Source organism: Poecilia formosa, unplaced genomic scaffold, assembly GCF_000485575.1.
Source record: "Poecilia formosa unplaced genomic scaffold, Poecilia_formosa-5.1.2 Scaffold244, whole genome shotgun sequence".
NCBI classification, from domain to species: domain Eukaryota; kingdom Metazoa; phylum Chordata; class Actinopteri; order Cyprinodontiformes; family Poeciliidae; genus Poecilia; species Poecilia formosa.
The window spans coordinates 512,724-533,487 of record NW_006800183.1 but is presented as its reverse complement, the minus strand read 5'-3'; the positions used below and the strand labels follow the sequence as shown (position 1 = coordinate 533,487).

Genomic DNA, 20,764 nt, shown 5'->3' with positions numbered 1-20,764 from the left:
CTGTCTGGAGGAACTGCCTGGAGGAACTGCCTGGAGGAACTGCCTGGAGGAACTGCCTGGAGGAACTACCTGGAGGAACTACCTGGAGGCCATCAGAGACTAAACGCTTAGTCTCAGACGGTTGCCATAGAGATAAAATTATTTTTCAAACATGGATGAAATTATCAGAGCAAAGCTCCAGGTATGTTTTGATGAGAGAATAACATTATTATTCTGTTACAGAAAAACCCTTTGTCTGTCTTCATCGATAGTCGTGCTAACTAACCTTAGCATTCATGACTGGAGAGTAGTGATTGACAGCACTAAGCCCCGCCTCCTGGCTCTGATTGATTGTTTCTAATTAGCACTGGGAGAATTCATGGAAGCTCCATTTTTATAGAGATTATCTGTCTCTTATTTTACTGTCATAACATAAAGAGATTCAACAAATAATAAAAATATATTTTTTATTAAAGTTACGAGCTGCAGCTTTAAAGAGCATTGTAATTTATGAAAACACAACAAATGTACGTAAACCTCTTTTTTGAAGAAATTTAAAAATTGTCTCTCGTTATTTAGACAATTAACATAAAAAATATAATTTTGCTTCTCCTGTCTGACCAAAAGGAAAACGTGTATTTTCATACATGTAAGCATGTAAAGGGAAAACATTTGGGAAACATTTGAACAACAAGATGATCGGTCGCAGTGACACAGCACAGTTATTCTTACAATCCGCTCTCTGCTTATGATTCCTACCAGGAAGGGCCACAGGCAGAGCAGATAGTGAGTGGTGGTGAGGAAGAGGAGGAGCAGGATGTGGGAGAGAGAGGGCGGCTCTACACGCGCACACACACACACACACACAAACACACACACACACACACACACACACAGTTGATCACAACATCGCCCGGCGCTCCTCGTCACATAACCTGCATGCACATCAGGTCGGCCGGCAGTCTGAGAGCGGCGTGCAGCTGACGATGCCTTCCTCTGCGTGGCTGTGGGCGGCTTCTGCGGTGGCACTGACCGGTAAAGAGTTTGTCTTCTTTCCTGCTGCTGCTGCTGCTGCTGCAATGTTAGAGCGTCTAAAACAGGTTCACAGTTTTAGAAAAATGTTGAGTTGTCTTGCAGAATTGCAGTTTGATTTCTCTTGATCTGACTTTTTGGGCTCATGAATCTTCAGCTTTGACTCGTTGCCTGCACAGATGAAAACCTCTACGCACTGCAAATCTGGAACGAACTTCCAGAAAACTGCAGAGTAGCTGTAACATTGAGCTCCCGTAAATCAACGCTAAGAATACTTTTGTTGAGAGCTGCTTTTGAGCCACAATCAGTGGAGTATTTATTGATGTATTTGATGTGTATTGAAGATTTTGATGATGAAATTCAACTAAATGTAATGTTTGTTTCTGGTTTCTCAATTGCCGGCTTTTTATTTTGTGTTTTTATGATGTAAAGCACTCATTGTTGCTGAAATCTGCTTGCTTGATTGAGATGTTTAAAAGACACAATTCAGCAGAGTAAGTTACAACATTTGTAACTTTTTCTGTCTTTTTTCTCCGTCTTCATGTTCTTGCAGTTCATCTTTTCGAGCTGCTGCATCTGAACAAATAGATAACAGAAAAATAGTTTGTTGTTTTGCAGAATTGTACTTTGATTTCCATTTATTCTGACTTTTTGTGCCTGTAAATTTTCAGCTTTGACTCATTGTCTGCACAGAAACAAACCTCTCTGCACTACAAATCTGGAACAAACTTCCAGAAAACTGTAAAACAGCTGAAACACTGACTTCCTTTAAGTCGATGCTGATCTAGTTGTGTGGAGCTGCTTTTGAGTCAGGATCTGTAATTGTCTCTTTGCTCTGTTTGCATGTACTTTCAGGCCATCTTTTCTGTGCCGCTGCGTATGAACGAACCGAGAGGAACTGCTCTCTGACTCCACCGGTGAGACTCAGCAATAAACAATAAACTACAGTTTTCCATAAAACCATCAGCAGTTACAACTTTGCCCTCAGTGGATTCACCCAGCGTTAATGATTACAGAGGATGATAGAGAAGGAGATAATTCAGCAGCTTGCTGGGTTTAATGAAATGTGGAGGTTTCCTCCTTGCTTTGTGAGCGCCTCATCGTTCTTCCTGTCGGTTTGTTGCAGTATCTCCCCAGCACAGCAGTAAATACTTCTATCCAGCTGTGGGAGCTGCGAGCCCAAATGCTGCCCCTGAATGTCTCTGCCTACATCATTCCTGGCACTGATGCTCACCTGGTACATCTGCCGGCTGTCATAATTAATCCATCTGGATTTAAAATCCTTGTTTGCATTTGTGTGGTTGTAATTTGCAGCTTGTTTTTTTTGGGGGGGGTTTTCTGCCAGAGTGAATACATTGCCCCACGTGACGCCAGGATGGCCTTTATGACTGGTTTTACAGGCTCTGCAGGTACAATCCTCCTCCTCCTCCTCTTCATCCTCCTCCACATCTGCTCTGCTTTCATCCCACATCCTCACCAACTCGTCGTTCATTTTGTTTTCAGCACTTTCACCCGCTGTTTAATTACGTCCTCTCATTCATGGTGACTGTCCTCGCAGAGCAACCTGACTGCTGATTTATCAGGCCCATAAGAGCAGCTGGTCATAGAAGAGACTTTTACTAATTTGATTTATATGGAAAGAAATGACAGTAAACCAGGACTGCAAGTAACGACTATTTTAGTAATCAATTAATCGATTATTCTGACAATTAATTGATTAATCAAATTAAAACATTGGCAAATTCTGCATATTTTTCCTACACGTGCAAATAAATAACTAATTTGATTACTTTTTAAATAAGAAAATAAACATTTTATTGCCTAAAATACAATAACAGCTTTGCTTTAGTGAATGCTTGATCATTTGTAGCAAAGGTTGCATCAACATCAACAACTTTCTGCTTCACATCAATACAGTGAAGGGCTGATCTGGTGATTGATTTTCATTTGAATTGATTAATAATTGGATAACAACAGATGCTTATTAAGATTTTTGAACCAGGTGAAGCTAAACCTGCCACTTCAGGTCTTTTGGGTAGAAGATATTTACAGACAGAGATGTTATTTTTTAACCTAAATGTAAAATGGAGATATTTTTGTACAGTTTTGGCTTAATTACTCCTCTGAATGTATGTTGTTAATTTAGTAAATTGCCTTTTTTGAGTCTGTATAGTTACGTTAACCATTAATCAATTACTAAATCAGTTAGCCATTATTTAAATAATTGATTAATCGTGATTAATTCAATTAATCGTATCAGGCCTACAGTAAATTGAGGTTTAAACCTGAACATGCCGCTGCAAAGCTGTAAAAAAATGTGGGGAAATGAGTCTATTTCAGCTGCTGGTACCGAATTAAATATGATCTCACCACTTTATTTGGTACATCTGTTCTGTTGCTTTTTATCACAAATTGCAGCCCGGTTGTTGGTGCCAGATGGGCTTGTTTGAATATGTCACAATCTGCTGATATAATACCAGGGTAATTTAAAGCACAACCATCCCTCAGACGTACAGAAAAATGCCTGAAACAAAGAAAATATCCGGTGAGAGGCGGTTATTTGGACAAAAATGCCTTGTTGACATTCAATGTCAAAGGAGAATGAGCTGAAAGTTAGTTAGAAAGGAAACATGAGGCTCGTTGGAACTGCAGCTTGTAAAAACGTTGCCTGTTTTAATGGGCTTTGATTTTTGTTGCAGCAGTCAGATGGCAGAGTCAAAATTTGGCATAAACAACAAGCGTGTTTTTATCTCTCCATGTGTCAATAAATCAGAATCAGGGTTTTTGTAATGTTCTGGGGCTTCAAGTTCAATTGTGGATCAAAATTACAACATGTGTTACATTTTCAGCTGGTGTTGTTCGCAGAGTTGGGTGGTAACTACTTACATTTAATCAATTACTTCTGGGAGTATTTTCACTGCCCTGAGCTTTTTACTTTTACTTGAGGAGTTTTATTATGAAGTATTTCTACTCTTACCTGAGTAAAATTTCTGGAATCTCCACTGAAAGAAAAACAAACATGTTTTAACCAAAATCTCACCAGACACAGACAAACACCTGCAGTTTTTGTCAAAGTTTCATAAGTTTTTTACCAAAAGAAACTGGGAAAAAAATATCTTGCCTGATTTTGTTATTTTTGTTATTACTCATTTGAGTTAATTTTATTTTGGTTCTTAAAATATCTAAAATGTCCACATAATTTTAAATGGTTGATGTTTTGATCAAATACTTTTTTAGTCTTACTTGAGTAATTTATTGGACAGACTTTTCACTTTTACTTGAGTAAAATAATGTTTAAGTAATGCTACTCTTACTTGAGTACCATTTTTGGGTTCTCTACCCATCTCTTGTGCTGTTTTCACACAGCACCGTCAAACAACTTAAACCCTTTGAAAAACCTGTTCCCCGCCTCACCTGTGGTGGCGCTGCACCAAGAACGACTAAAGAAGCAACACAAAACCTCAGAAGAAGGCATTAGCCGCAACTTCCTTTTTCACGAAATATAAACTAAAAGTAGCGTCAGAATTTAGCAGTTGTAGGATTTCTATTTTGTCTTTGGTAGGAGACCAGAAGCTGTTTCTCCTTCTAGCGCGTTTGTTTTGGTTGTATTTACCCAGAATGCCCTGCGATGTAGTCCACTTCCCGCTTCTGAGGAATATACGGTCCGCTTGGCGTTTCACACAAGTTCAGAGTTCAGCTGGTGGTGAAACAGGGGATTTGGGTTGTGGATTTACGATAATCAATTCTGCAACAACTTAGTGAAGCTGTCATGTCAACTTGGATAAATGTTTCCAACATTTTCTAAAAGATTTAATGCAGTGAAGGTAAACTGAGGATCCAACCTGGTACTAGTAAGTTCTACTTCATAAAGTTGGAAAATGAAAACCATACTTCCTTTCTATTTTTTTCAGGCACATTTTTAAAAATCATATTTTGTTTAGAGTTTTTCTATGAGCTTTGACTGTTTTTTTTTTTTCAGCCATTTCCAATTAGTTTCTTTCCTAAGCCGTGTAACATTCATCAATACGGCATAAAAAAGTAATTTAACCACTGTCATCTCTGCACATCAATTTGGACTTGCCGCCTGTTACAAAAACAGTTTCCCATTTCTTTTGCTAATCCCTTGCGAAATCCCAAAGATGGCACAGTTTAAAGGAAACTTATTATGTAAAATTCATATTTTACAAAACAGCTCAAGGGCTTAAAAACACCACCCAGCTGTTTTTGGCAGTAAGTTAATGTTTTTTTGGTATCTAGAAAACAAGCTGTTTCAAAAGCCTCCCCATTGTTGAGTCATAATCAGTGGGCACTGCATTGTTACCTAGCAACAGCAGCCCAGCCTAGACCGTCACCTAGCAACCCAAGCTGAGTTCCAGCACATTTGGTCAGCTGGTTTTACCGCTGTATGTGCTGTACAATGGCTGCAGGAAAAAACAAGAGTTTTGTTGTTGACTTACCATTCAGAAACCGCTTGCTACATTATTGTTGGTTGTTCAGGAGGCTTTACTGATGCTTTTCAAAGATATATGGTTATATAATTGCACATCTGTTTGCAGGTATATTCATATGCGAGTGTAAAAGTTTAATTAGGGGCGTGGCCAGCCGCTGCTAATTTGGATTTAAAGTGACAGAGATGCTAAAACTGCTCAAAATAGTCAGAACTGACCAAACTAAAATCTCATTATTTAGGAATAATTTTGTCCAAAACATGTGATGCGTTGTGATGCCCATAGGCCTATCATAACCCGTTCAAGGAGGCATCATATCACCTCTAAAGGCCAGAAAATTGCAGGCAGAACAGTTCAAGTATCTTGATGTCGTGTTTGACACAAAAGTGAACCGTCTTGAAGAATTTTGAATGAATGGAGGGATAATTAATACCACTTCAAGAAGATCTGGGACCTGGTAACTTACATTGAAAGAGCTTAACGATGGCTTTGCACATACAGTGTAAAGTCTGATATTTATAGTTTTAGGTAATCAAACACTGACCACCTCATAGTGCAGCTGTTGCCCTTCTTTTTTCCAGGCACTGCCGTTGTCACTCAGACCAAGGCGGCTCTGTGGACAGACAGCCGCTACTGGGTCCAAGCTGAGAGACAGATGGACTGCAACTGGGAGCTGCAGAAAGACGGTATGGGTGACTGTACCACGCCTCGCTGTCATGGCAGCGCTGCACACATGCATTCCTTTTAAATTGTTGTGGTGTGTTTTTTATTTATCTTTTCAAAAATAGCCTTTTAAAGACTCAACATGTCATTAAGGGGGTTTTATAATGAAAAACCTCCCATAAACAAAGCTTGTTTTCTCATGCAACATTGCTTTCTCCACATTTTATGGTGTTTTTCAAAAAAATTATCCAAGAGGAAATATTTAATCATTGTTTCTTAGTTGTTGTTTTTCAAGAGGATAAGGCCCATGAAATTCACAGCTTTTTATATTTAAATAAACAAGTTATGATTAAAGTAATAATGGAAACATGAATCACCGATTTTCCATTATCTGTGCCACAATTAATGGTCGCTGTAGTCAGACATCCATCAACCTAAAACTGAAATAAAACTAAAAGTCCTAGATAAATGTTATTAAACATTTGCTGGAAACTTAAATTTGACAATTAGACAACTCATGAACAACATATTCCAGAGCTGGGAGATAGAAACAATGTCACTGAAGACTTATATTTTGTGTGAAAAAGAAAAGAAAATTATTATTTTTCACGTTTTTAAAAACTAACCAGAAAGTCTCAGTAAACTGAATTTGTAGAAAGTGGTGAAATTGTAATGCAGGAATTATTAGCATTACTAATTAGCACAACTAATAGCTTATTAGTAGCCTGTTAGCATTGCTAATTGTTTTTTAATCTTGTTACTAGCATTACTAATGACTAATTGCTGTATGCTAGAACATCACTAGCATTATCTACAAGCTAGTCCTCATTTGTGCTATTCATTAGCATTTATGCTAATGAGTAGCATTAGCATAAAGCAGTTGTAACTATTAATAGTTACCATTCATGCTAATGCACAAATAGCTGTACTAATATGCACCAATTTTGCTAACAACTAGTTGCCATTGCTAACAGCTAACTGCAGCACATTGCTCATTGAAATAAAAATTACATAATGATGGTGAAAAAACTTAATTCACACAGAATATTTGACACACTTACAGAAATGTATTGGATACTTTGTGAAAAAGTTTTTTTTTAGCAAAGAAACTTCCAGACAACCACTCTAACACTCCTTCGACTCGTGTATGGAACACCAAGAAGGCCAAAAACGTCTTACATTTACAAACTTAAAGAGTTTATAAATTAACCATTCAGCCAATCACAGACAGATTTTACTCCTCCAAATTGAGTATTTCTTGAATGAAAAACAACTAATAAATACTAGTAGATCAATATAGTGTATCAATGTGGCAGAAATTCAAAACAAAATGACAGAATTAAAGAAAAACGCAAGAAAACATAATCAATTTGAATTTTATAGTGTGAGAATGTGCCGTTATGCTTACAAATATGCTTACTTTGTGCTGTCCAGTTAATATTCCTACATTTAGTTTCTACATATTAGTTATACATATATGTACATTGAAGAAAGAAGTTAAATTTTTTAGTCCTTATCAAGCTGAAAGTGGTGATTTGATTTACTTTAAGACTAATCTGCAGAATTTCATTTAATGATGACTCTGCCGTACTCTGCATTAGTTTTTGTCCATATTTTGTGATGGCAGTGATAAATGTTTGCTTGGTTGTTTCAGTTTCCGTCATCAGTGTGGCGGAGTGGCTCATCTCAGAGGTACCAGCAGGAGGCAACATCGGTTTTGACCCCTTCCTCTTCTCCCTCAGTGAGTTTTCACCCTATTTACCTCAGCTGTTAGTCCGTTTTAACAGCAATAAAGCACCAAGTAGATGGAAAATATTGAAAGGGACCCCAGACCAGACGCCATCCGCCATTACTTGAGATTGATTCTGTTTAATGGCCGTATTTTCCTGCAATTTGCTCCATTAGAGACACAGGAGAACTACGCCATGAGTCTGGAGTCCAGCAATCGAATCCTAAAGTCCATTCCTGTCAACCTGGTCGACCAGGTGTGGAAAGACAGACCTCAAGCCCCAGCAGACAGCCTCACCCGTCTGCCTGATAGAGTCATACGTAAGTCTTCAAGCAGCCATAAAGTCTGTGTTTGTGTTTTCTACGGTTGGCTGGCAGATCGAACACTAACTCAGAAGGACTGAAGAAGCCAGGAAGTTGTCTCAGTGTTGGTCTTATTAGGCTTTATGGCTGCAGATTAGAAAAATGGACCAAATGGAGGGCACCATAAACCTAATGGTCTGTACATTTAACTGGAACAATCATTCTTTGCATGGCTTTAAGAGCATGCACAGAATGATGCATGCTCTTTCTTATCCTGACAGTCGGGATAAGAAAGGTGGCTCTTATATTCTTGGCAGACTGGATGGAGTCCATTAAGTAATGAAGAACAAGAAGATGACTTGAATGTCAAACAAGCAGGGAGGAACAAAAACGCACAAATGTGTTTTTATTCTCAGAAGATACACTACATTTTCAGGAAAATATATTTAGATTGATTCAATTAAAAACCGTTGACCCAACTGAGCCAGTTTTCTTCATCGTTAGCAGTGTTTTCTTTTTCCAAAACTTTATTTAGTTTTTAACAAATGGTAAAATCATGAAACTATTATAATATTATACCGATAAAAGAAACTGTATAACCTTCTTTATAACAAAAGCATGAATTCAAAAAGCAGAAAAGCAGCCTCCACTAACAGTAAGGTAACATAAAGAGCAAAACAACCCACCAATTTTCAAATAAAATTATATTTAAACATTTCTGACAGCAACAGAAAAAAGGGAGGGGGAGTTGTCAGTTACTGGTTGCTATGGTAACCACCAACTGTCAAGAGCAATCTGGCAAAACTTAATACACAAATTCACTTCAGAAAGGAGAAAAATATTGGTAAGCAAGTAAGTAATAATAATAATAATAATAATAATAATAATTGCAGCTAAGTTGTTATAGAGTGAATGTTAGTTGTAGTTTTTAACACAAGTGTGTGTAAATTACTCAAAGGAGACGTGAAGTGACGTCCTGATTTTCTCAAGTTTCAGAAAGTAAAGAATCCCTGAGCAGATTGGGGTTGAGATTATTTTATCATTTGACACAGAATGAATCATACTGCTTCAGGGTTTTCACATTTTCAATATATTTCAGTGGGATTACCTGAAAATATCACCTGAAAACAAAAGTGTGGCATGAATGTGCAGTTACAGCATTATGTTGGATTTGTCTACCAGCAGTAGAGAGTTTCACTTTGCAAAACTCAATCAAACTCTTTTTTTCGTTCATTAATTTTAAGTTTTACCAAAGATTCTTGGTTTGATTTAGGTTTAGACTTTGACTGGTCCAATTTCAAGGTGTTAAGTTACAAAGTCAAATTTCTTTTAAGTTATATAACAACTGAAGGTAACATAGTAACTTGATTGTGGTATAAAATGGCTGAAAAACACGTATTACTGCCCCTTTAATGTAAAATGTTTGGTCTCTCAGAAAGGACTTGGCAGGATAAGGTGGAGCAGATACGGAGTCTGATGAGGACCAATCCATACCAACCCACAGCTCTTCTGCTCTCAGCTCTGGATGAAACAGCATGTGAGCAAAAACTGGTGCTTTTTAAACTAATAAATCATAATAACAGTTTGGAAAGAAATTAAAGTCAGTGATGATGTTCGTTTTTGTTTTTCAGGGCTCTTTAATTTACGTGGAAACGACATTCCCTACAATCCTTTCTTCTACTCCTACACACTTCTAACTTTAGATGAGATCTGGTCAGTCACTCACTGTTTATATCTATTTATTGAACAACTAACTATTTATAGACACGTTGCTGCGTGATGTCACGAGATCCCCAGCTTTCTGCTTTAGGCCATGACTAGCATTGGTTTCAGCTGTCAAGTTATCAACATAACACACTAAATCTTCAATATACGGCTGATACATAAAAATAAAAGGGACGCAGTGCTTTGCTGCTAGTTGTCGACACTGTCACAGCTAAATAAAGCTTTAATTAAAAATAGCAAGGGAGAGGGAAGTAGTTCAGTTATGCTAACATGTAGATGTGCTGCAGGATTCAATGTTTTGGTTAAAAAAATCAAAAAAGGCGACCTAAACACCAACTCTGACATCATTAGATTGAGTTTAAAGTAGCTAATCAGTCACAGCTGTGTTATGTTAGCTATAGCAGCGGTAGGTAATCTGCCACAGCGATCACTTATCAATAATCACAAAATACACATCAAGACTAAAAACACAAAACTGTAACGGACTGAATGTTCTGTTCTTTATGTAGGAAATGTTTGACTGTTTTTTGGTGTTGAATCCTGACACATTAGCGGCGTTGTTGTTAGTTAAATAATACCAACATCTCTAGGTTTCATTTAGTTAACTGAGTTGTTTTACTGCAGCATCGCGGCTTCAGATGGCATAGAATCACCTTTTTACCCTTCAGCGTTGTACACATGCGTGAAATTTCTGCATTTAAACAATAACATGCATATTTTTCAAGCAATTCCACCACTGACCCAACAAAATGCCCTGCATATGAGCATGTTGCTGTTTGTCCTCCTGCAGGCTGTTTGTCCACACAAACAGAGTGACTGAGGAGCTGAAGGCGTACCTGAGCGCGTCCTGTAACGGATCCCTCTGCGTGCAGCTGAAAAGTTACGACTCTGTTCGTCAGAATCTGATGACCTATGTCGCTCAGTCTGACGTTAAAGTGTGGATTGGTACAGAATACACAAACTACGCTCTTTATGAGCTCATAACACCTCAGGTATGCAGATCATTTCAAAAGGTTCCGCTCATTTGAAGGAAATGTTTTATATTAATGACTGTTTGTTTGTCTAATATAGGAGAAACTAATTACATCCTCCTACTCTCCTGTGTTGACAACTAAAGCTGTGAAAGACGAGACTGAGGAACGAATACTGAGGGAAGCTCATGTACGTCCCAAACGCAGACAGATTCATATTTACCACCTGAAAAAAACAAACCCAAACTTTTACCTTTTTCCTTTTACTTTTGTTCAGGTGAGGGATGCGGTTGCTGTCATCCAGCTGCTGATGTGGCTGGAAAAGGTCGTCCCAGCGGGGAACGTGACCGAGCTGAGAGCTGCAGAATATGTAAACCACTGTCGCAGGTGAGTCAGCAAACTGACTTACAACCAGATGTTTACAGAAGAAGAGTCTTAGCTTAAACCAACGTAAACTTTTCAATTACGTTCAGTTTATTATATAGCTCCAATCCACAGCAAATGTTATCTTTATTCTCTTTATACAAAGATGTTTCAATTTAAAGAAGAACCATTATGGAAAATTTGCGTTTAGCTCATTTGTGTACTTCCATTTGAGTCTGAACTGCTTCTCAAAACAGCCCAACAGCTTCAAACATCAATTAATGTTTTTTGGTGTCTGGAAAATGAGCTGTTAGATAGTTAAGTCACATTTCATGCAACCACAGTGAAATGAAATGAAATGAAATGAAATTTTATTCGAACATGATACAAATATAAAATAAAATAGTGCACAGTAACAAGAAGTGCATAAGAAAGAAGAGAAAATACAGATTTTTTTGTTTCAGTTAACATATCATGCTCAAAATGGGGTAGGAAGAAGTGAGAACTTATAAACTCCTACCCCTGTGAAGCTCCAGTATGTTTGGTCAGCTGGTTTTACGCGCTGTACAATGGCTGCTGGGGGAAAAAAGTGTTTTGTTTTTGACTTACCATCCAGAAACCAATTACTCCATTGTTGTTGGTTGTGCAGGAGGCTCTACTTCTGGTCTTCAAAGATGTATGGCTGTATAATTGCGCATCTGTTTGCAGCTATTTTCACCTGAGTGTAAACATTGAGTTGGCCAGCAGCTGATTATTTAAATTTAGTGACAAGAAGCCCTAAAACATCTTTCTGAAAGAAAATCAACAGAACAGACGAAAATCTCATTATCTAAGAATGGTTTTGTGCAAATATGTAATGAACATGTTTTGTATCGCCCATAGATTTATTCTAACCTCTTCAAGGAAACATAATAGGTCTCCTTTTAATCACACAGACATCCACATTAATCCTATCAATTAATAGGATACTTTCTATCTTCACAAAAGCATCACAGCCAAACTGAATGCCAGATTATATGTAGTTTATATGGAGATGAAAATAATAATTGGATAAAACGTAAAGCTAACAGTTGAAATAACAGCAAATAATACAAGCTAGAGAGTAGTAGGAGAAGAAAGGAAGTGAGTAAAAGTAGTCAGTTTGTCTTTTAGCTCATAGAATGAGGCCTGAAGGAGGTTTAATCAGGATTTCCATAATTATTTCCTTTTGCTAAATAACAAGATATTGTATATGAAAAGCTTTCTCATTATTCTGATTTAACACACTGAAATAAAATGTTTTTAACCAAAACAGAAAAGTTCAGTCTGATTTAATGTCAAACAGAAAAGAAGGAAGTATTCTTACATGTTTGTATATATAAACGCCTTGTTTGAACTGTGAATTCACAACTTTACTCTGCAGTATTAATAAAGTATTTATAAAACTTTGGAGTCACAGCTGATATAAACGTTGCAGCAAACAGAAGGACAACCGAGGCCCGAGCTTTGAGACGATCTCTGCAAGCGGACCGAACGCTGCTCTGGCCCACTACAGGTGAGACGAACTCACGTCTTCTTCTTTTTTAACGAGGCCTTTCTTCTTAAAATGCTCAAAGTTTTTATGACGAGACAGTTTTGGATGTCAAAAAACAATTTCTTTTTTAAATAGGGAGAAAACATTAAAAACTCGCAGTGGAGATTTATTTTCTGATACGTAGCAATATCACCCTCAAAACATGTAAATATAAGTCAAGGAATAGTTGATTAATCAGAGAAAAAACATTCAGCATATTTTTCATTTAGCCTCTTTTAGCAGCCATTAGCATCTACAACAACTATTTGAAGAGTTTTAATTGATATGAGTAACAACATATATTGAATACAATATTAGAAATACACTAAAAGATGCAACTAAATTTTCAATTCCCTTTTAAATAAGAAAAAAATGTACATTTCAGTTAGTAAAATTCAGTAAAATAGTATTGTTTAAGTGAATGCTTGATCATTTGTAGCAAATGATGCGTCTGCAATAATTCATTTAAGTAACAAAAAATAACAAAATCAGGCAAAATAAAATTTTCCCTAATCAGTTTCTTTTAATATAAAATTATAAAACTTTGACTAAAACTGCAGGTCTGTGTCTCTGTGTCTGGTGAATTTCTGGTTAAAACATGTTTGTTTTTTCTTCAGTGGGTAGAAAATCCAGAAATTTTACTCAATTAAGAGTAGAAATACTTCATAATAAAGTTACTCAAGTAAAAATAAAAGTACAACGCAGTAAAAATACTCCTAAAAGTATTTTTGTTTTTCGAAAACATTACTCAAGTAAATGTAACTAATTTCTACTCAGCTCTTTTAATGCTGCTCTGACTGTGTTGTTGTTTCACCAAATAGGATGTTTTTTTTGTTGTTGTTTTTTTTTGTAAATATGTAAATCCTTTTACTTCAACTTCACAAATATGGACTACTATCACATAAATACTACTAAAATATATTTCCAGTTTGTGGTTACAATGTGACAAAAAGGGGAAAGTATGCAGCTGGTCTTATGAGAACCTCTTACAGTTTTTAGTTGACGACTGATTTTACACTTTACATTGTTTGAGTAACTTCACCATGTACAGCTTGTCTCAGTAATAAAGTCAAACATTTCGTCTCACAGCTAAATTTACCTTTTCTGTTAAACCACCTGAAAGTATAACGGACAAACAACCAACTGCTCTGATGTCAGAAAACAATTAAAAAGAAAAATTCTTAGTTTAAACGTTTTTAGAACTCAATGCAGGTGTGAACGAGTAGGAGTTTCTAGAGAAAACAACCATCCCTGATGCATTTTCCTTTCTTACTAAAAGCCGTTTTTAAAAACATTTCTATAGTATTTTAACAGTAAACACAGTCGTATATTTCAGCGGTATCAGTTCCTGTTTTGTTTTTCAGCCCGTCAGAAGGAACCAGCAGGAGGCTGACGGTTGAGGAGATGTTCTTGGTTGACTCCGGCGGTCAGTATCTGTGAGTAAATCCGCTCTCCTCCAGTTTCACTTCACGTCTCGTGAGCAGAAAATGAGTCACGGCGTTTCTCACTACTCTCAGAGACGGGACCACTGACATCACCCGTACGGTTCACTGGGGGACGCCCACAGACATGCAGAAGGTGACATTTACATTAAATAGCCTCTTATTGCACAAAAAAAAATGAAACATTGACTTAACATATTTTTTCTTTTCAATGAGTTCCATGTTATTCTACAAAATGAAGATTAGATACTCTTTTCATTTGCATAACTGACTTAATTTAATTATGTACACTGCAAAAACACAAAGTCTACCAAGTATTTTTGTCTAGATTCAAGTGCACTTGCAAAAATACAAAAGTAACTTATAAGTAAGTTTTCAGCAAGATATAGGAGCTTGTTTAAGTAAATAAATATTTAATATTGATGAAAAAGTACTATTTCCACTAGCAGATTATTTCACTTATAACAAGACATTCTTCCATTTTTATAAGTGAAACAATCCGACAATAGAACTAGTACTTTTAAACCAATATTAAAGAGTTATTGACTTAAAATATGCTCCTATAACTTGCTAAAAAGTTACTTATAAGTTATACTTGTCTTCAAGTTCACTAAGCTGTTTGCATTAGAAACTGGACAAAAATTTCTTGGTAAGATTTTGTGTTTTTGCAGTGCACATAATTGTATTTTGTTAGTTGAAAGCAAAAATGATCATCTGAGTTTATGACATTATGTTTAACTAAAATAAAATTAATGAATTAACTTCAGATTGAGAAAAAAGCTAAAAGAGAAGCTAACTGAACTAGCTGTACTTTTTGTCAGCTTGCTGTAATATGCGTACATTCAGTGAACTTATTTAGCATTTTTTCACTCATAATGTACAAATTATGTCACTCTGACAACTAAAAATTTTAATTCAACTCATTTTTCTCTAGTTAACTAAATTAAAATTTGTCAACAGTTTCCACTCAAATGAATAAAGTAGGCCAAGTGTAATTTTTTTGTCTTTGTCTTTGAAACGTGTTCTTCCTCTGACAGGAGGCGTTCACTCGAGTTCTCATGGGAAATATTGAAATATCTCAAACTGTTTTTCCATCAGGCACAAGCGGTGAGTGGGAAACTCTGGATTTGCCGTCCCTGAAATGTGTTTTTGTGTTGCCACTAGAGAGCTCTCTTCCTCCATCCACATCATGTTGAGGAGATTGTGGTCCTGCTTCTGCAGCAGGATGTTTGCTTTCTGCTCTGTAAGAGGCCTCTTGTGTCTCGACAGGGGTGCGCATAGAGATGCTGGGCCGCCGGGCTCTGTGGGAGGTGGGCCTGAACTACGGCCACGGCACCGGTCATGGAGTGGGGAACTACTTTGGAGTTCATGAGTGTAAGGTTTTCATTAGGATTTTTAAAGGTGACCTATTATGATTCCTTGAACAGGTTTGGTCTAAAGTCAATACAAAACACTTTCATAAATTTTTTGCATAAAATCATCCTTATAAATCATTCTTATAAATCATTCTGATAATGAGGTTTTAGTTTTTTCAGTTCTGCTTATTTTGATCTCCTTTCATAATGAGCTGCGTTTGGGCATCCTGTCGCTTTAAATCCAAACAAGCTGCTGGTTGCCACGGCCCCCGACTCAATGTTTGTGAAAATGACTTCAAACAGATGTGCTGTTATACAGCCGTACATCTTTGAAAAACAGAAGTGGAGTCTCCTGTACAACCAACTGTAATACAGACTACTACAAGAGATCTTTCCTGCCAACAGCCATCACTGCCCACACTAACTGTTTGAAGACTTTGAATTAATGAGCTACAACATTTATTTTCCCTTTTCAATCAATAAAGTGTTTTTTAAATTTTATTTGAATTGAACAAGAATTCAAAAAGTGGTTTCTGGATGTAAGCCAACAATAATACTCTTGTTTTCTTGTTGACTTACATTACACAGTGCGTACAGTGATAGAACCAGCTGAAACATGCTGGGGTTCAGCTTGGGTTGCTAGGTAACCGGGCTGGGCTGGGCTGTGGTTGCTAGGTAACAGTGCAGTGCCCGTGGAATACGACTAGACATTCGGAAGGTTTTTGAAATAGCTCGTTTTCCAAACACCGAAAAACATTAACTTACTGCCTCAAAAAGGCAATAAGTTAATAAGTTTTCTTTTTTTTTAATCCCCTGGCCTGTTTTTAGAAGCAGTAGAAACCCAAATGGAAGCACAAAAACATCTGAATAGGTTCCTTTTAAATACTTGTTGCCACATAGAAACAGAAACACTAATATATATTTAAATAAATCTAATTTGATTACCAAATCTCAGAGAGTTTGCATTAAGTTGAGTAGCTGGGGGTTTAGTTGAGCATTGCAAAACTTGGCAAACAACGCGCATGTGAGCAAACATTTCATTTTGCAATTCAACCACTTGTGATGTGGTTTACATCACTCGATGCCCACATCAGCTGAAGCAAATACGCCACAGTGTGACAGTAACAAAGGAGAATATTAAAGCGCTGTGACAAAGTATTTACCTCCCCTGCCCCAGAAATTTCCTCTGCTTTTGCTTCATTTGTTCCTGGTAAATATTTTAGATAATTAAATAAATTATATTATAATACAAAGATAACCAGAGTAAATAAAAATGTAGAAGTCTTTGGTGAAAAAAGCTATTTAACCCAACTTGGTCCTATGTGGAAAAAATGCATAAAATGTAGTGATGATTATTCTGTCACAGACAGAGTGGAGAAAGACTAAGCAGCTGTCCTGTTTGTTTCTCTAACTAAAATAAGAAAACCCTAAAACTGCTCCAAGCAGAGCCTTTTCAGAAGGAGTGATCTTTTTTCTGTCTTATTTCAGTCACTGCTTAGAGAAACAATTTATTCAGACTGCAGGAGAATATACCAGGATGTTTAAAAAAGTCTTATTCAGGTTCTGTTAAGGAAACAGAATGACAGTGTTGTCATGCCAGATGTGTTTGTAGGTTTGCTTTCGCTGTTTTTCCTGCTTTCTGTAATATTTTATGTTTTATTCTGACGTGTTTCCAGGGCCGGTTGGATTTCAGAGCAACAACATTCCCTTCAAAGCTGGCATGTTCACGTCTATTGGTGAGCTCTTTGTAAATTCATCAACCTCTCAGGATGAATCAGTTTGTTTGTGGACTCCAGTGAACTTAACTAAAATCACTTCATAAAGTATAAACATGTCTGAAAATAGGGAGGTTCAAGGAACATTTTATTACCAAAGATAATCTGATTACGTGCAAAACTAGACGGCTGATAAATGAACGAATTAGCACGTACACTGTAAAAACACAAAATCTTACCAACTAAATTTGTTCTAATTTCTAGTTCAAATATCTTAGTGTACTTAAGATAAGACAAACCTAATCTAACAGAGACTTTTTAGCAAGATATAGGAGCTTTTTTAAGTAGATAATTCCTTAATATTTATTTAAAAAGCACTATTCCATCAGAAGATTAATATACTTAGTAACAAGATATTTTTTTGAAGGTGCAAGTTAAATAATCTGCCAGTGGAAGTAGTGCTTTTTCATGAATATTAAGGAATTAATGACATAAAATAATCTCCTGTTTCTTGCTGAAAAGTTATTTGGACTGATTTCAAGTGTTGTAAGATATTTGCACTAGAAACTAAACAAAAATTAGTTGGTAATATTTTGTGCTTTTGCAGTGTGGCTAAAATGCAAAGCCAGAAAATACCTCTAAGTGATTAAACACTTTTTTATATGTATATAAATCTATTTCTGTTTCCATTTTGGTTGCAGAACCTGGATATTACAAGGAAAATGACTTTGGCATTCGGATTGAAGACATCGCTGTGACCGTTCCAGTTCATACGAAGGTAGAGAGCAAACAGAAAGCATCATCGGTAAAATGTTTCTCACAGTAACTTTATCACTAATGCACCTTTCTGTCTCTCAGTTTGGGCACAACTTCCTGACATTTGACACTGTGTCTCTGGTCCCATACGACAGAAAACTCATCGACACTTCACTCCTCAGTGCAAAACAGGTGAGGAATCTTTTGCAGAAGCGATCTCTCAATTACAAAACACCAGGCAGATGCAGATTCATGAACTATAATGCGCTGCCATCAGCTTCCTGTTTTAATTTGTAAATACCTCTGGGATGTTCGATAGTGTGACACAGACCCTGTCTTCCCCCTTCCTGCAACATTGGTTCTTGCTTCCTCCTAAAATCCCCTCTTACTCTTGTGGTTGAAGCGTTTCTGCAGCTCTGAGATCAAAACAACGCAAAAGAAAACAAAACCACGTGTGAAGCAAACTTCTATGTTTTTGTTTCTTTTTTTAAAGATATTTTAACGTATTGTTTTAACTGATTTATGTTTTTACAGAAATATCAGATATCTTAAATCCCATCTTTTAGTTTTTCTTAAATGTATTTTTAAACGGTTTCCTTTTATTTATTTTTTTATCACAAGTACTAATAAATAAATCATAACAGCCAATTAGTGCCTTTAAATATTTCAGCATACCCAATGAAAAGTTCACTTTTTAACTTCACTTTGCATTCAGTGCCACAATTAGATCAAACGTGTCAAATTTTTAACTCAAATAGAGAGAAAAGTCTTCAATCAGGGTTGTGATGAGTAGTGAAGAGTCATGAGTATCTTACCTGCAGTATGACCGTAGTTTGAGTGCCAGTTTTAGGAATCTCTAAAACTAGTTCGGGGGTGTCCAAAGTGTGGGCCTCTTTAATTGAACTCTAGTTTGTTTTCTTAGAAAGTCTGGTTCATTAGGGGAGATGTGAATGTGCCTTCAAACTCCAATTCGGACCAAAAAAGCGAATCCAGCTCTGCCTACAAATCCAGGTCTCGGTTTGTTTAACGGGGCAGTGTTATGTAAAACCAACTTTTTTAAGCTTCATATCATGTTATAATGTTATTCCCTCATCAAAAATATACCTGGAGTCTTGCTTTTATTCTTTTATGAATGTTTGTGAAATCCTTCAATCTATATGTCAACCATTCAGCTCAGCAAAAAGCCTGGTTGGACTAAGCTCCGCCTTCAAAACACAGCTCCTTCTCAGAGCTATAGTTTTCAAGGGTCTGAGCTTTCGTCTCACAGAGGAGCCCTCCCCCCTCAGCTCCTTCAGACTAGCCAGCAGCAATTAGCAAATATCTGATGGAACTGCACATCTGCTGAGCAACTTCTCGGTGAAATGCTGTTAAAAATGTGATGACTTCCTGAAGGCAGATTTTCAGAAAGAGCAGGAGTTTTTAAAGAGACAGAGGCCCAATTTCAGAGGCTTCATTGTGCTATAATGGCACCATGTGCCTGAGAAATTAAAAAAGTGAACTCTTGTGCAGCTTGAATGCATATGTAAATGCCAACTGGACCAGAGCAGAGCAGTGCATTCTGGGTAAATACAACCAAAACAAACTCAAGAGTCTAGTGCTAGCGGGAGAAATGTCTCTTGGTCTTTTACTAAAGATAAGAGAAACCCTAAAACCGCTAAAATCCGACGCCGTTCCATTTTTGTTTACATTTTGTGAAGAAGGAGGTTTCCATCAGTGTCTTCTTCAGAGACTGTCATGTTGTTTCCTTCAGTAGTTTTTGGTGCAGCGCCACAACAGGTGAGGTGGGGAGCAGGTTTTTCAAAAGATTTGGTGCAGTGCAGTGTGAAAGCAAACTGCACCAGCTGAAAATTTAACAGTTTTGGTTCCAATCGAACCGAGTCCACCGGACTATCTGGAGTGGAAACACCTTTAATAATATATGTGTGTATTTCCATCTCCAGCTGCAGTGGCTGAATAATTACTATGAGATGATTCGTCGGCTGGTGGGCCCTGAGCTGGACAAGCAGGGGCTGCAGGAGGAGAAGGACTGGATGCTGAGAAACACCCAGCCTTTCACCGAGGCTGGATCCTCCGCCTCCGTCTGTTCCTCCTCCCTGATGCTCATCGCTCTGGTTTTCGCCCTGCTCCACATCATCTGAGCGTCTCCTCCCACCGCACTCCTCAGCAGACTTGCACTCAAAAGTTATCCCTATGCAGTCTCTACCGAGCAGCTACACCAGGTTGACAGATGCACAGAAATTTATAATTTTTTTAAATTTTAAATTGTAAAATATATTTAATAATTTAAAATATGTGAGCAAATGTATGATTTTTTTTTGTGTTTTTTAATATTTAAAATTATATTTTGTGATTTTCTTTTTTCTTTTTTGATGTTATAGTTTGAGGTTTTAAACTGGGCATTTGTATGACCAGCTAATATAATGTATATTTTAATAAAGTGTCACACTTTGAAATGACAACGACTGATAAAGTTGTTGCTGATTGTTTAACCTGTACATAGTTATCATGTAACATTACATTTCCATGAACTTTGAAACTGACAGCCATCTTAGCAGGCAGTTGCTATGGAGTTGCTATGACAACAAAGCCAAGTTAAGAACTACATCTAGCTTTGTTTCTATCTAACTTATAAATAATATAAGTACATCACAATTATTAATCAATTACAATTTTTGAGTACTCTACCCACCTCTTTGTAATATTAAGATAAATGTCAGTGATATTTACAGTAG

The 20,764-nt window shown here is 36.9% G+C and overlaps 1 protein-coding gene across 2 annotated transcripts; it reads left to right on the top strand.

Annotated features, from left to right (window-relative positions):
* Positions 1 to 874: 874 nt before the first annotated feature.
* Positions 875 to 20,498, top strand: xpnpep2 (X-prolyl aminopeptidase (aminopeptidase P) 2, membrane-bound). 2 transcript variants are annotated; one of them, XM_007569681.2, is made up of 21 exons: positions 875 to 1,014; positions 1,867 to 1,928; positions 2,138 to 2,248; positions 2,357 to 2,420; positions 6,041 to 6,145; positions 7,777 to 7,863; positions 8,028 to 8,171; positions 9,589 to 9,690; positions 9,785 to 9,866; positions 10,669 to 10,870; positions 10,950 to 11,039; positions 11,127 to 11,236; positions 12,669 to 12,746; positions 14,129 to 14,200; positions 14,282 to 14,342; positions 15,244 to 15,313; positions 15,476 to 15,580; positions 17,238 to 17,297; positions 17,978 to 18,054; positions 18,135 to 18,224; positions 19,973 to 20,498. In XM_007569681.2, the coding sequence occupies exons 1-21, from the start codon at positions 966 to 968 to the stop codon at positions 20,168 to 20,170; spliced, it is 2,019 nt and encodes a 672-aa protein (XP_007569743.1). In that variant the 5' UTR covers positions 875 to 965; the 3' UTR covers positions 20,171 to 20,498. The 2 variants fall into 2 exon arrangements, with proteins under 2 accessions (XP_007569743.1, XP_007569744.1); XM_007569682.2 differs by lacking the exons at positions 875 to 1,014; positions 1,867 to 1,928; positions 2,138 to 2,248; positions 2,357 to 2,420 and adding an exon at positions 4,524 to 4,862.
* Positions 20,499 to 20,764: the final 266 nt, after the last annotated feature.